Raw genomic sequence first — 16,172 nt, forward strand, 5'->3', positions numbered from 1 at the left:
GGCCTAAGGAAGCTAAGGTGTCCAAGGTCACACTGGAAATCAGAAACAAGAGGCATGTCTTCAGAGCCTAATGAGAGCACAGTACATACACGTACAGCACAAAACATACATACAGGTAAAAGTTTACTAAAAAGCCAATCAATGGAAAATCTATGACAAAAATGTAATTTTAGTTCTAATGTCAAAAAGGAATAATAAGCTTCATTTTATTCAATCCAAAGTGTGAATATATACCTCAGTAACGATAATCAAGAGTATCTTATGTATTTCAAAGTGAAAAAGAAATAAAGCAAAAACTGTGTGTGTGTATGCATGTATATTTCATATATAAAGAAAATACTTAGTGGTTTCCAAAAACAGAAAGAAAAGTAAAAACAAAAAATGTATTACTTAAAGATAAGTTTTAAAGGGTAAAGTGACAATTATTTTGTTGTTTGTTTGGCTAAAGACTATTAGTTTATATATTTCATCTTTTACACAGAAAATGCTAGTGTACGAATAATCATGATTCATGTTTTAAACAAAATATGAAACTTCTCAGTCAAAAAGTTTAGAGGTATGACAAACAAAAGATGTTCACAAGTATGACAAGGACACAAGTGAGCTGGGCGTGGTACAGCATAAGCCAGGATACTTCTTGCTACCCAAGAAGTAGCAGCAGCACTCAGAGCAGAAGGAAGGCGTACCATGTGTGCAGTGTGACCTGGCCCAGAGCAGTTCCAGCGAGGCGGCTGGTAGAGGGGAAAGCCTGATAGAAGCGGTTCCACATCGCTTCAGCGAGGTAAAGAAGTAGAGACAGTCAGTGCAGACAACTCCTTTGAAGAATTTGGTTTTGAAGGAGAGCAGAGAAATATGGAAGTAACTTGACAGGGATATAGGATTAAAGGAAAGTTTTAATATTTTTCCCAAGACGGGAAATATTAAAGCATATTTTATACCACTGGAAATGATTTAGCAGCAAGAAAGAACTTTATGACGTAAAAGAAAAAAAAAACTGTAGAAACAGTACACAAGTAGAGTCCTAGGAGCACAGACATGTCATCCATCAATTCACCCACTGTTAACAGATGATGCGTAGAGGCAGGCGGACTGGTAGATTTGGTGGAAGAAAGATTGGGAAGCTCTCCTTTAATTGCTTGTTTTACCAATGGAATAAGAAGTTAGGCCATTTGCAGATACTAGAGAAAAAAACTTATTTTTTCACTAAGACTATTATATTAGTTTACTTTATCAATATGACGATGAAAAATCATTTTTTAAACTTGAATTTTTATTTTTTTAATTTTTTTTGGTAAGGAAGATTGGCCCTGAGCTAACATCTGTGCCAGTCTTCCTCTACTTTTGTATGTGGGACACCATCACAGCATGGCTTAATGAGCAGCGTGTAGGTCCGAGCCAGGGATCTGAACCCGCAAACCCTGGGCCACCAAAGCAAAGCATGTGAACTTAACCACTATGCTACCAGGCCGGCCCTAAACTTCAACATTTTTGAAAAGTGTATATAATCATCTACCTGCCTTCCAAACGAGTCACCTCTGCCTGCAGAAGTTCTTCACTTGTATGGGTAAAATCCAGCTGGGAGAGCACAAGGTCTAAGTCCCCCTGCCCTTGAGAGGGGTAGCTCCTTTCTGCCTGAGACTCCTCCAGTGACCTGTGAAAGGACACAGGATGTTAAAGGCCTTTTATCTTTGCAAACAAAAATAACGCACAACCAGTTCATATTTCGCTACTGTTTTTGGTAATGAAACTCCTTGGAACTCTTCAGTTTGTCGCCTGCTTTACAAAAGGAACACTGGGAAAGTCAAGGGGCAAGAGATAATGCTTCTCAAAAAAGTCAGCAGCAGTTTACTCCTTTCTCAATTGGAATTTGGCCTGTTTTTCAAGGGAAAAAGACGAAACGACAAAAATCACTTTTTGACACTTGATAGCTTGAGTCAAACTGAAAAGTTACAGGAGAGTTCTGGCAAGAACAGAAATGTGCTCCACAAGACAAATCAAGCAAAGGAACATAGCTCCTTTCTTTACTTTCCACTATAAATCTCACAGCAATAATTCATATAGAGAAATAAAATCAGTTTTAGGAATTTTTTTAAAAGGGCTATCTCAATAGCTGCTTGTTGATGATATTGATGATAAGCAGCTACTAATCACGACTTATTCTACCAAGGCAGAGAGGCCTCCAGGAGATGCGGACTACAATTCCTTTCACATTTGAAGTTTCACCAAGGGTTGGATTGACCAAGGGGTTTCCAATTTTCTAAATATCAGAGTCTCTTGGTTAGAGACACAAACAGGAGGCAGAAAAAATTAAACACAAATTTTTTTAACACTATAAAAATGTAACTCAGAAATTAAAACTAAAAAAGAAAACCCATACTATGATCAAACACAAAATTATGAATATGTAATATTAAAACTGGTGCTTAATGCCAAACCACCAAGTGGCTAAGATTAATAGTATTTCAGACTAAATATACCTTATGGCCTCTACTGCGTGTTTAGTGTCAGCTGCCTTTAATTTTGCTTGTAGCTTCTCCTTCTGCATTCTTTCCTCACGGATGCAATTTTCTTGAGACTGAAGAGTTGCCTTCAATTCTCTCTTTTCTTCCTGCAGAAACTGCAAAATACTCAGAAAAAAGTCAGATGTTACTACAATTTTTCTATTTCATGAGAAAAGGAAGCCATAGAATCAGACTGTTTAAGTTATACAACAGACACAATATTAATAAGGCTATCAATATCTGATCTACTGGCTACAGAGTAGAGAAGAAACCACAGATTTTAGAACCTAATTCTAAGTTAATTATTCTCTCTTGAAACACGCATACACACATTTCCCCAATTATAGTCATTTTAAAACACACCTCTAACAGTTTTTCAGATTCTCTCAATTTTTCTTCTTTTTGCCGCTGCTCTTGCATAACAGTCACGTTAGTTCCAACCAAGTCGTTGACCCTCATGGTGAGGCGCTCTATTTCCAACTCATTGGCACAGATAGTGTCATTGGCCCGCTCCAGCTTACTGCTCAGGTGCTGAATTTCCGACTGGCTGGACAGCTCCACAGACTCTAACTTTTGTTTCCGATTGGCAAGCTGAGCCTAGAAACACACAGATTACCAATAGGTAGAAGTGAAATGGTAAAAGAATAATCAATGAATAAGGAAGACTAAAATGAAATTGAGTTTTACTTCTATAAAAATATAAAGGATTGGCTCATTAAAAATATATAATAACCCATTCATGATTAAAAAAAAAAACCCTCATGATAAAAACTAGGAATAGACGGGAACTTTCTCAACTTGATAAAGACTATCTACAAAAACCATATAGCTAACATCACACTTAATGGTGAGAAACTCAAAGCTTTCCCACTAAGATCAGGTACAAGGCAAGGATGTCTCCTCTCACCACTCCTTTTTAACATCACACTGGATATCCTTGTTAATGCAATAAGGCAAGAAAAGGAAATAAAAGGTAAAGAGATTGAGAAGGTAGACATAAAACTGTCTTTATTCACAGATAACATGATTGTCTATGTAGAAAACCTCAAAGAATCAACAAAAAAACCTCTTGGAATTAATAAGCAATTATAGTAAGGTTGCAGGATATAAGGTTAGTATACAAAAACTCTATCACTTTCCTATATACCAACAATGAACACATTGGAATTTAAACTAAAAACACAATACCATTTACATTAACACCTAAAAAAAATTAAATACTTAAGTATAAATCTAACAAAATATGTACAAGATCTATACGAAGAAAATTACAAAACTCTGATGAATGAAATCAAAGAAGAACTAAATAAATGGGGAGATAGTCAATGTTCATAGATAGGAAGACTTAATAGTGTCAACACGTCAGTGTTTTCCAATGTGATCTATGGATTCAACACAATCTCAATTAAAATCCCAGAAAGTTATTTTATGGATATCAACAAACTGATTCTGAAGTTTATATAGAGAGGCAAAAAACTCAGAATAGCCAATGCAGTATTGAAAAAGAAGAACAAAGTTGGATGACTGACACTACCTGACTTCAAGACTAACTATAAAGCTACAGTAATCAAGACAGTGTAGTACTGATGAAAGAATACACAACAAGATCAATGGAACAGAACAGAGAGCCCAGAAACAGACCCCCATAAATATAGTCAACTGATCTTTGACAGAGGAGCAAAGGCAATAAACAGAGCAAAGACAGTCTCTTCAACAAATGGTGCTGGAACAACTGGACATCCACATGCGAAAAAAAAAACAAATCTAGACAAAGACCTTACACCTTTCAAAAAATTAACTCAAAATATAGACTTAAATGTAAAATGCAAAACTATAAAACTCTTGGAAGATAACATAGGAGCACACCTAGATAACTTTGGATATAGTGAAGCCTTTTGCCTTTTTAGATATAACACTAAAGACACGATCCCTGAAAGAAATAATTGATAAGCTGAACTTCATTAAAATTAAAAACTTAATGTCAAGAGAATGAGAAGACAAGCCACAGATTGGGAGAAAATATTTGCAAAAAACACACCTAATAAAGGACTGTTATACAAAATAAAAAAAGAACTCTTACAACTCAACAATAAGAAAACAAACCACCCCCAAAAAATAGGCCACAGACCTGAACAGGCATCTCACTAAAGAAGATATATGGATAGCAAATAAACATATAAAAAGATGATCCATGTCATCACGGAAATGCAAATTAAAACAACAATTATACAGCTATTAGGATGGCCAAAATCTGGAACACTGACCACACCAAATGCTGGCGAGGATGTGAAGCAACAGAAACTCTCACACATTACTGGTGGGAATGCAAAATGATACAGCCATTTTGGAAGACAGTTTGGTGTTCTCTTACAAAAGTTAATATACTCTTACCATACGACCCAGTAATTGGGCTTCTTGGTATTTACCCAAAGGAGCTGAAAATGTATGTCCATACCAAAACCTGCACATGGATGTTTACAGCAGTTTTATTCAGAACTGCCAAAACTTGGAAGCAACAAAGATGTCCTTCAGAAGGTGAGTGGATAAACAAACTGTGGTATGTCCAGACAATGACATATTATTTAGTGCTAAAAAGAAATGAGCTATCAGCCATGAAAAGACACAAAGGAACTTTAAATGCATATTACGAAGTGAAAAGGCTACAGCATATATGATTCCAACTATAAGACATTTTAGAAAAGGCAAAACTATAGAGACAATAAAAAGATCAGTAATTATAGTGAAAGGGGTAGGGGGGAGATGAACAGGCAGAGGACAGAGGAATTCTAGGGCAGTGAAAATACTCTGTGTGGTATTATAAATGATGGATATATGTCATTATACATTTGTCCAAACCCATAGACTCTATAACACCAAGAGTGAACCCTAAGGTAAACTATGGACTTTGGGTGATTATGATGCATCAACGTAGGTTCACCCTTGGTAACAAACATACCCTTCTGGTGAGTGATGTCGATAATGGGGAGGCTGTGCATGCGTGGGAATACACAGAAAATCTCTGTGCCTCCCTCTCAATTTTGTTGTAAACTTAAAACCGCTCTAAAAAAATAAAGTCAGAAATACATATATATAATAAATATCTTGAGAAGGAAGGATAAGAAAGAATTGAGAAAGTAAAGGGATTCCTCAGGAGAAGAGATCCCTCCCATCTACTGAAAAGACAGCTGCATTATTCTATCCACTTACGCAGAAGTTTAAGTGCACCCAGGAGTCATCATGCAGGAAAACTGGATTTATCTCCCATTTAAAATATAGGAAATAGGAACTATAATGCATTATTGTATTTCTTATGAAAGTTCAGAAATTAAAATTTATTTTAAATCACTAAACTTCTTAAATTTGCAGGTCAAATTTTCCCCTCTCCCTACCACAAAACATGTTGCATGTAGTTGATTATTCTGTTTTAACATTCTTTTCAGATATATTATATACATACATATTCAGATGATTCAAACTGACCACAAAATGTTTAAATTGGGGAGGGTGGGGCGTGGGAGGAAGAGAATTGTGGAAGTTTGTTCCTTGAAGAAAAAGGTGCGTGGAGTGGAGGACGGATTAGTTCTTGTCATCAATTTTTGGACATTCCTTGAGCTAAAAGATTTAACCAAATATAGTGCATCTCAAACTAGTTTCTTTCAATGATGTACCTACTGATTGCTAAACCAATTGGACAACAGTCTTATAGACTTGTAATATATAGTTCCTGCAGACTTAGATAATTTTTAGGCTATGTATCCCAGCTATACCGGTTTTTAGCTCCCACCTTCCTAGTTTTTTACAAGTTTTAATCCAGCATCTGATAGGTACTTCATCCACACACTGAAGATGGACATAAATCATCTTAAAAGTAAAGCTTCTCTTATTCTAACTATTTTTAAAAGGTAAAGATACACAATTTATTTTAGAAATTAAAGTGGAAATGTCTCTGGGAACTCTATCTGCTGCAGATTTAAAGATTTTATTGTACACAGTACAGGGCCAAATCCTATACTGTGGTCACATAAAGTAGATGGTCAATAACGCCTGTAAGCCACAGAGAGGGTGGGTGGAGAAAGGCAAAGAGACAGACAATACTGTTTGTATAAATTACAGATCAAGATTCTGGTGTAAAAACTCAAACTTTTTTTTACCAGATTCCTACAACAGTATGAAAGAAAAACATCAAATAGGTTTAGATCCATAAGAGTAATTGCCAAGCATGCAATTGTCTCCAAACTTTTAAAGTACAATATGAACTTTTTTTTTCCAAGAGGAAATTTTATACAGAATCCTGTGCAGAATAAATAATTGAAGACACTGGGTGAGAGTGAGAAGGAGAAAAGGGCTGGAACCCGGCTTGCTGAACCTCTCCAACCCACCTTAACCTGCACAGCAGCCCTGGGGCTTGGCAGAACACAGCTAAAACCACTGTCCAATGGACACTCAGGATGAAAGGCAACACATAATTGCAAAACACTAGCATTGTCTTTTTAACAGTGCAATAGCTATTTAATACTCTTCAATTCAAATCTGTGATCTTAAAGTAAACTCAATGTTGCAGTTACACCAGTTTAACCATGGAGTTTAGATATGATACTTAAAAACTAACCAACTTCTTAGTTTTAAGAATCAAGAACATAGCCTTCCTTATTGATTCACTAGTTCAGTCATACAAAAATACACAGTGTTTTTAAGCATAGTGAAAAGTACATAATCATCCCAAGTGCAAATTCTAAATTTTCACTAACTAGAATTCATACACTAGGCCTGTGCTGTCCAACATGGCAGTCACTGGCCACATGTGGCTAGCGAGCATCTGAATTGTGGCTAGTCCAAACTGAGATGTACTCAAAGTGTAAAAATACCCACTGGATTTCAAAGACTCAGTTAAAAAAATAAAAATGTAAATGCTGTCATCATAATATTTTTGATATGCTGGGTTAAATAAAATATACTAATTCCACCTGTTTCTTTTTACTTTTTTAATGTGACTGCTAGAAAAATTTAAACTACATATGTGACACATTATATTTCTATTGGACAGAGCTGCACAAGAATATCTCAAGAATACCTCTTCCAATACTAAGAAAGTCACAAATAATCATATATCCTACTTATAAAATAATGAGTATCTGTCTTAAACATCTGGCATTGGAGGTATTTTAAGGCTAATATATTTTTCAAACCTTTGTTCTTTTTGCACTAACCACTACTGCTAATTTTTTGAACCAGAAACCAGAACTTCCTCTCATTAATCTAACATATAGCATTCTAACTATTCTACTGGAGTGGGTGGAATTCTACGGACAACCCAAATCACAGGTGGTTAAAAGTGAAGAGGTGGTTATAAGTGAAGAAATAATTAAGAAGGCAATTTACACCAGGGAGATGAAACAAAAGCCAAGGGTGGGTAGCTAACGTGCGAGAGCAGAGCAGGGAAGAGGCCGGGGGTGGGGGTTGAAGTCGAATCCTCCTCTGGCCTTGTGGTACCTGGCTTCGTGGTACGTAATCCTGATGCTTCAAGGAAATGCCTTTCCTAGATAGAGAGATTACTGAGAACAATGTGATATGAAGCAACAAGGGTTTTTTTAATTTTCCAAAGGATCCCAGCGTGAAGCTACGGCCACCGCAGGCTTCAGTCTTTACCAAGCTCCCCATCATTGTCAACTCCGAAGGCATCAATGCAGGCCACAGCCTTGTAGCATCTCCAGGAGGTAGCAGCTTAAAGAGCCCATTAAGAGTACAGCTCCCAGTAAGACCCTCTTATCTCTCTTGTGACTGTGTCACCATAAACTTTAAACAGTAGGTTTGAGCCAATTCAGTTAACTCTGTGATAATTCTACCAAAACATCAGATTAACTTTTGAGTTAGCATCATCTTTTCTTCCTAAGTTGTGATAGGAAACTGGTGCTTTTAAAAATATAATATGTATTTATACTTATAAATATAAATATATATATATAATAGAACAGTGGATTTACAACTAACTTGAGTAATATCTTACAGCTCATCTAAATATTTCAAAAGGAAAACATATATAATGCAACCTCTACTTTTCTCGCATACCATTTATCAGCTAAATATTTTACACTTTGTGCTGGCTTAATATTTTAATTTTTATCAAATGTCCTTAATGTTCTCTAAGATTTCTCTGAATATTTCCTTTTCACACTTGTATTATTTGGACAAAAGAAAAAGTAGCAAGTGATTCCTTGCCTTTCAAACAGAAATGACCCAATGTTTTAGTGACCAACTCCATCCTTTTCCTGTGCTTATATAACGATCATTCTGTCATTGCATCTAATAATGTCACGTTGTTTAACAACTGTACTTTTTAACATAATACCTTTTAATATTTGATAGAATAAACATCCCCCTTACTCTTCTTTTAAAAATTGTTGCCTAGTACCACTCATTTATCCTTCCATATGAATTTTAGAATCATTCTGTCAAGTTCTCAAAATGTAACAGTCAATAATTATGTGGATAACCATTTGGAAAAAAACAAATTTAGATCTCTATCAAATACTTTACACCAAAATAATTCAGATCAAATATATAAAAAAGAAATTATAAAGCATTAGAAGAAATCTTGGCTTAGGTAAGCCTTTATAGTATGACATCAAAGATAGAAACCCTAAAGAAAAAATTAATAGAATTAAGCAATTCTAAATAGTTGTTTATAAAGCAATTATATTTCCATAAAAACTACTAGGCAAAATTAAGGTAAACTGGGAAAATACACACAATTGCAACAAAACAGCAAGGGGTTAGTATACTTAATGTATGAAGAGCTCTTTCAAAAGAGTAAAATATAAATATCCTAAAAGGAAAACGAGCAAAGGATACAAACAGTTTACAGAAGAACGGAAATGGCCATCAGCAGATGAAAAAATGCCCAACCTCATTCATAATTAAAGAAATGCAAATTAAAACAAACAATTGGATATCATTTTTCTCACCTATCAGATTGGCAAAGACAAGCCTAAAAGTAGGGGAAATAAAAAGAAATAATAATGACCAAGATTGGGAAAGTGTGAGGAAATGGACATTCTCAAATATTGCTGGCGAAAGTCTGTATCAATATATCTTTGGAGAGTATTTTGACAATATACATTAAAATCTTTAAGAATGCACAACTACTCTGATGCAGTAATTTGACTTCTAGGACCATTTCCTAAGAAAATAAATGGACATATACTCCTAAATGTTTATTTATGGATGTTCTCTCAAGCACTATTTACAAGAGTGAAAAAGTAAAAAACCAAATGTTCTACAATAAGGGACTGGTTACATAAATTATGGTACATATAATGGTAGACTGGACTTCTATGCAATCATTATGATTACGCACTTGTGGACATGTCATATTTAAAAAGAAAAAATTTTAAACTTGTGAAAATTAAATAAAATATTGTATTATAAAGTGCTTGACATAGTGCCCATCACATAGTAAACATTCTACATTTTAAAATTATGTTTTATGGAAATTTTCAAACATAAACAAATATAGAGAATAAGATGATGAACTCATACATATTCATCACTTAGCTTCAATAATTATCAAAATTTTGCCATTCTTGGTAATATTTAAAGTTTGTAACTATCCCTCCCTTCCCATACACACACATACCATGTTTTTCTACCAAATGTACATGAATGCAATGTACACTGTATATAAGCATATAAAAAGTTGGAAGAAATTTACACCAAAATGTTAACCATGGTAAATTTCTCAACTATGGAATTATGGGTGATTTTATTTAATTCTCATTTCATCTACATTTTCTCATTTTTCTAAAATAAACATGTATTATGTAATATTAACAGCTGACTAAAGAAAAGAACTCAAGCAAATATATGGCTCAGAGTGAGAAGTTACTCTGAACTCCACCTTTAGATGTTAAAAAACATATAATAAAAAAGTTTATATCAAGAATTTTTAAAAATTGAGGGGAAGTGTGGATGCTGACATCCATTTACCCAATCTCCCAGATTTTCTACCTTTATTGTTCAATGGTGACCCACATTTCAACACAATGCAATGTGTCAACCTTGAATGGATTCCGTTCAGTTCAATATCCAACTGTAAAAAGACATTATTTCAGACTACTAGGGAAATTTGAACAGATTGGATATTAAATTATACTAATAAGTTATTATTTATTCTGCTAATATAATACTGATACACTGTAATTATGGTTTTTTTTTAAAGTCCTTATCTGTTGGGAAATAAGACAATGTCTGTGCTATGCTTTGTAATATTCCTGCCAAAAATAAAAAGTAGGGAAGGATGAAACACAATTGGCAAAATGAGTTGTTCAATGGTATAGAGTCTTAGTTTTACAAGTTGAAAAAGTTCTAGAGATCTGTTACACAACAATATGCGTATAGTTAACATTACTGCACTGTACTCTTGAAAATGGTTAAGATGGTCCATTTTAATGTGTTTTTTTACCACAATAAAAAAAAAGATTGGCAAAATGATAACTACTAATGCTAGGTAATGGGTATACAGAAGTTTATTTAAAAGTTTTTTAAAAAAAAATGATGACCACTCAGCACTGCTACATACTGAATCACAGAAAGATTTAATTTTGTTTAGTTTGCTAAGGGATAAAGAGACATACACCATGAATAACATTTTTTGAATTAAAAACTCAGAGCAGTTTTAGATTAAACAAAATTATTATTTGAAGAATAATTCAAATATCTTTAGTAGGGAAAACAAATGTTAGCTTTTTAAAGGTTTCTTATTCTAGCACTTGCCGAATCATGGTAAATTAAAATTTCATTTTCACTAACAATGAGGTTTTAATTATGCAGAGTAATCACAATAGTAATTTGAAAAAAGGATCTGCAATCAATAATAAGCATACTCATAGATGAATAACTGAGAACTAAAAATTAAGACTCAATTTTCTTTTTTGCCAATCTGAAGGCTGCAATTAGAATATAACACTATCGGGCCGGCCCCGTGGCTTAGTGGTTAAGTGTGAGCTCTGCTACTGGCAGCCCGGGTTCGGAACCTGGGCTCATACCAACGCACCGCTTCTCCGGCCATGCTGAGGCCACGTCCCACATGCAACACTACAAGGATGTGCAACTATGACATACAACTATCTACTGGGGCTTTGGGGGACAAAAAAAAAAAGAGGAGGAGGATTGGCAATAGATGTTAGCTCAGAGCCGGTCTTCCTCAGCAAAAAGAGGAGGATTAGCACAGATGTTAGCTCAGGGCTGATCTTCCTCACACATACACACAAAAAAGAATATAACACTATCTTACAGCTACTTACGTTTGTATAGTGCTTTAGCGTTCAGGTCAAAAAACTCTGGTCTAGATGACCAGGATTTTATTGGCCCACTTCGGCTGCATAGCTTGCTGCAGCCTAGAAAATAATTTTCCTCCTTGAGGTTGCTGTGGGCCCCTCCTGCCATTCTGAGCAGAGTCACTCAGAGCGAGGCCTTCTTGGTAGTTTACCAGCCAGCTGATACTTCAGCGGGATGATCAAAAGCCAACTCTTATTGAGACTTAAAGCAGCGAATAATGCAGATTGTTAAAAAAAAAAAAAGCTTCCCTCCACCTCTCTCAACTTATCTGGTCTGTTCCCTCATTCTGTAAAACCAAGATAACTACCAACATTGACGGATTATCATGAAATTAAACAGATAACATATAACTATATATTCTAGATAAATGCATCTAGAAGAAGCATCGAGACTGACTAGCACATAATAGATGGTTGCAAATACTTATTTCCTCTATGTTCATTTTCCTTTATGTTCTTGGTTTTTAATTGAAAAAACAAACAATATGTTCTAAGAAGAGATATTCCTAAATTAGGTGGCTATTTTTTGTTTTTGCTGAAGCCATTAGTTCTTCATTAAAAACACGTTTCTACTAGTGTTCTGTTTCTGCCACGAAGTGCTGCTTTTAGTGAGTGTGCACACCAATGCAGTGTGAATCTCTCAGTTTATCTGTGTCCAAACAGGCAGACCAGCTGAGGTCCCCCAGCCATCACAGAGATGGAGCACGACACAGACAGAAGTGGAGCCAAGGCAAGAGCCAGAAACAGCCAGCACAAGGGAGCCAGAGACCCAACGACAGAGACAGAAAGAAGTGGAAAAGGAGACAGACAGAGAACGGGTTAGAGAGAGAGAAGTGGAGGGAGAGACCAAGATGAGGAGAGTGAATGTGAATAAGAGAGAGAGACAGACAGAGAGAGAGAGCATGAGGGAGGGAGAAAGGAGCCGGGAGCAGGTGGGCAAGAGGACGGAGGGGACAGGAGGGAGCTCACGTGTACTGCATTAAGCTGGCTCATATTTAATCAAATTTACTCATTTACTCTCTGTCTCTCATTATTTGAAAACGTCTTAAACCCACCTGAATTATCTCTGACTGTTCAGCCAGCGCCTTCCTTTGTGCCTCCAGAGAAGACACCTGTTGCTGATAAATCAAGCGCTGCTTCTCCCAGTCCAGTGATTTCTGACGGAATTCCTGAAGAGGCAATTAAGGTACTTAACTTCTAAGTGCTTCCCCCTCGCTGTCACTACTTCCCAGAGTCACTTTTACTTTAATTTTTCCCCACATCCCCGGTATGCACGCACCTTTCTCCACAGCAGGAGCCCCATTATTCACTTAGCTGACACAACTGTAGAGTAATCCTGAATTCCTCACATACTGTGCCTCTGGACGTCTGTCTTTCTAAATTTAACACCCTAATGGTGAAGAGTATGAAACACAGATGCTAACTACTGGGTTCATGATGATTGTCACAGATTTGCTGCCACCTAAGGGTTGTTGTAATTTTTCAGAAAACTGATGCTAAGATAACTAAAATTTCAAAATATGACTACAGATATCCCTCACTATCCAAATTCTTGATATCCAAACTCAGGAATTGAACAGATTCAAATAAATTTTCAGATAAGTCCCTTGGTAGCAGAATTCTTACTTCTCAGGATCTAAAACTCAGGAACCAAATAGATTCAGATAATACAATATTCTTTGATGTCCAAATTTTTACTATCTTAACAGAATAACTACAAAGATTTGAATAACATGGGATATCTCTACTAAATTTAATAGATATTTGTAACTCAAAGCCAAACAGTTCAAAATTAATGATAGATCAATAGTAACTTCAAGTTGCATGATCACAAAAATGAGTCCAATATTTATGAAAACGGGGTAAATCAAAGGGAAAGGAAACTCAGTCTTGCTATCACTGTCCTCCAGGACCCTCAATTCCAGAAGTCTCATGCTAGCTCAGGGTAATTACTGTTAACCAGCTTTCTGATAGCCACTCATTCATTCACTCTACTGTATCTCTCAGGTACTGCTGTAGGTGTTGGGGATACAATATTTAATAAAACAAAAAAAAATCCTAGCCCCACTCAATTAGAAGGCAATAGACAACACATTCATTGTACAGTACGTTAGATGGTAATACCTGCTTTAGAGAAAATAGAGCATGGAGTGCTCAGACGTGGGCGTTGCAATTTTAAAACGGGATGGCCAGACTAAGTAACATTTAAGGAAACACTAGGGACATGGGGATGAAGTTATACTGTTCTGGGAAGAAGGAACAGCAAGTATAAGGCCTTGATGTGGAAGCATCGTGGTATGCTTGAGGATGAGCAAGGAAGCTGGTGTGGCTGGAAAGGAGTGAGTAAAAGGAAAAGTGGCAGAAGAAAGGTGAGAGAGTTAACAGGGAGCGAGACTATGCAGTCATTAGGATAACTTCAGCTTTTAAGAGCAGCTACTAGAAGGTGTTTTTTGTCTAGGAGAGGACATGATTTGACTTACAACAGAATCATTCTGGCTGCTGTGCTGACACAAGAGAAGCCAAGGGTGACTCCAAGGTTTCAGGCTTGAACAAACTGAAGAGTGGAGCTGCCACTGACTGAAACAGGAATGGTGTTGGGGAGATGAGGGAAGAGAAAATCAGGACCTTTATTTTGGACATATGAAGTTTGAGACAGCTTTATATATCAAAGTGGAGATGTGAAACAGGCAGTTGGAAATTTTCTGTAATGAAGAGGAGAAGTCAAGACTAGATATATAAATTTGGGAATTATCAACATATACACAGTGATTAAAGCTATGAGATTGAATGATATCACCAAGGGAATAAGCATAGGTAGAAAAAAGGAGAGGTCCAATGACATGACCCTAGGGTATTCCAACGTCAAAAGGTTGGAGAGCAAAAGAGATGGAGAAAGAGTGGCTAACAAGGTAGGAGAAAAACCAGGAAAGTGTGGTTGTTCTCCAAGCCAAGTCAAGAAAGTGTTTTAAGGAGGAGGGACAGACCAGCTGGGTCCAATGCTGCAGACAGGATGAGAAAGACGAGGGCTGGCCACAGGCTTTAGCAATGTGGAAGTCACTGGTGACTCCCGCGTAAATAGCTTCTGTAGATTGAGGGGGCAAGTCTTACTCAGTGGGTACAAGAAAAGTGGAAGAAAAGGAATTAGAGACAAGTATCGATGCCTAAAGTAGTTTAGTTATGAAACGAAGGGGAAAAATGGAGTAGTATCCAGAGGAGGAAGAGAGAGATCAAGAGAGGATATTTAAGAGGGGAGAAATTTGGGTGTTGGTGGAAAATATTCAGCAGGGAGGAAAAAACTGAGGATGCAGCAGAGAGAAGGAGAATCGCGGGAGCAGTGTCTCGGGTAGGGAAGGGGGAGAGCATGGACAGTTCCTCCAGCAGGAAGGCAGAGTAAATGGGCACTGAAGCAAATAGGTGGGTAGATACAGTGTTAGAAATTTGTGAAAATTCTCTTCCCATTGCTTCTATTTTCTCAATGAAATAGAAAGCAAGACCATCACCCAAAGGTGAGGATGTGGGGAAAAGCATTAAAAGTTTAGAAAAAAGAAAGTATGAAACAGTCATTATGGGAAGTAAGAGAGAAGGGGAAGTATAGTATGATTCCGTCTTGCATTAGGATCCATCTGAGGTGAGTGACTACAAATTCAAAATGAGGCAAAGTCAACATGATTATGTTTTTCTCCAGCCATGTTCTGCCAACATGGCAAGAAGAGATGGGCAGAAAGTTGGATGTAACTAGAGTTATGGTTTTGCCAAGCAAACATGATGAAGTAACAGAAAGGCACAGGAGCTGAAGGGGAACGTAAGGAACATAACCATGGAATTTAAGCCAGGTAAGGACTGAAAAGTGAGGACACGAGGTAGATATGGAGCAGTGACAAGATGTCAGAATTCAATCACTTGAAGGGATGGGGTCAAATGAGTATTGAGAGTCAAAGGACTAGAGGGAGTGAGCTGAAAAGACAGGGATGGCAGTCAGAGAATGAGATGCTTAAAAATGTGATTCTAAGAGGGTTGCAAGTATTGGTAATGACAACACCTAAGGAATGTCAATGGGAACAGGTGGATGAGACAGGAGGAGATCAAAATATCTATGGGGGAAAGAACACGAAAGAATGCAAAGACCAGAGTATTATAAGCTCATCCCTGTGGATACTGAAATCCTCAAGAATTATGATAAGAGTAACGTTGAAGAGAGTGACAATGAACTGGGAGCCGACAGCTGTGAGCCAGGGGCGTAACCCAGGAATCAGAAGATGACTACTTCTGTTGTATGTACATTGGTTGGTGGTATAGCTGATGACATGAAAATCAAAGATGAAGTTTTTGAGGTAGAAAG

The 16,172-nt window shown here is 36.6% G+C and overlaps 1 protein-coding gene across 9 annotated transcripts in view; it reads right to left on the reverse strand.

The window, feature by feature from the left end:
- CEP63 (centrosomal protein 63) overlaps positions 1-16,172 on the reverse strand; it is a 58,374-nt gene that overhangs the window by 19,831 nt on the left and 22,371 nt on the right. For 7 of the 9 annotated variants that reach the window (XR_009221841.1, XM_058552765.1, XM_058552709.1 and 4 more), the window contains exons 6-9: positions 12,889-13,002; positions 2,865-3,098; positions 2,478-2,617; positions 1,514-1,651 (exon numbers count right to left, since the gene is read on the reverse strand). Coding sequence is in view for 8 of the 9 variants with exons in the window: in XM_058552765.1 (XP_058408748.1) it covers positions 1,514-1,651; positions 2,478-2,617; positions 2,865-3,098; positions 12,889-13,002 (626 nt within the window). In the remaining variant the exon portion in view is untranslated. The remainder of the gene's footprint in view (positions 1-1,513; positions 1,652-2,477; positions 2,618-2,864; positions 3,099-12,888; positions 13,003-16,172) is intronic. The other 2 variants (XM_058552756.1, XM_058552728.1) reach the window with 1 other exon arrangement.

Source organism: Diceros bicornis, chromosome 2, assembly GCF_020826845.1.
Source record: "Diceros bicornis minor isolate mBicDic1 chromosome 2, mDicBic1.mat.cur, whole genome shotgun sequence".
NCBI lineage: Eukaryota > Metazoa > Chordata > Mammalia > Perissodactyla > Rhinocerotidae > Diceros > Diceros bicornis.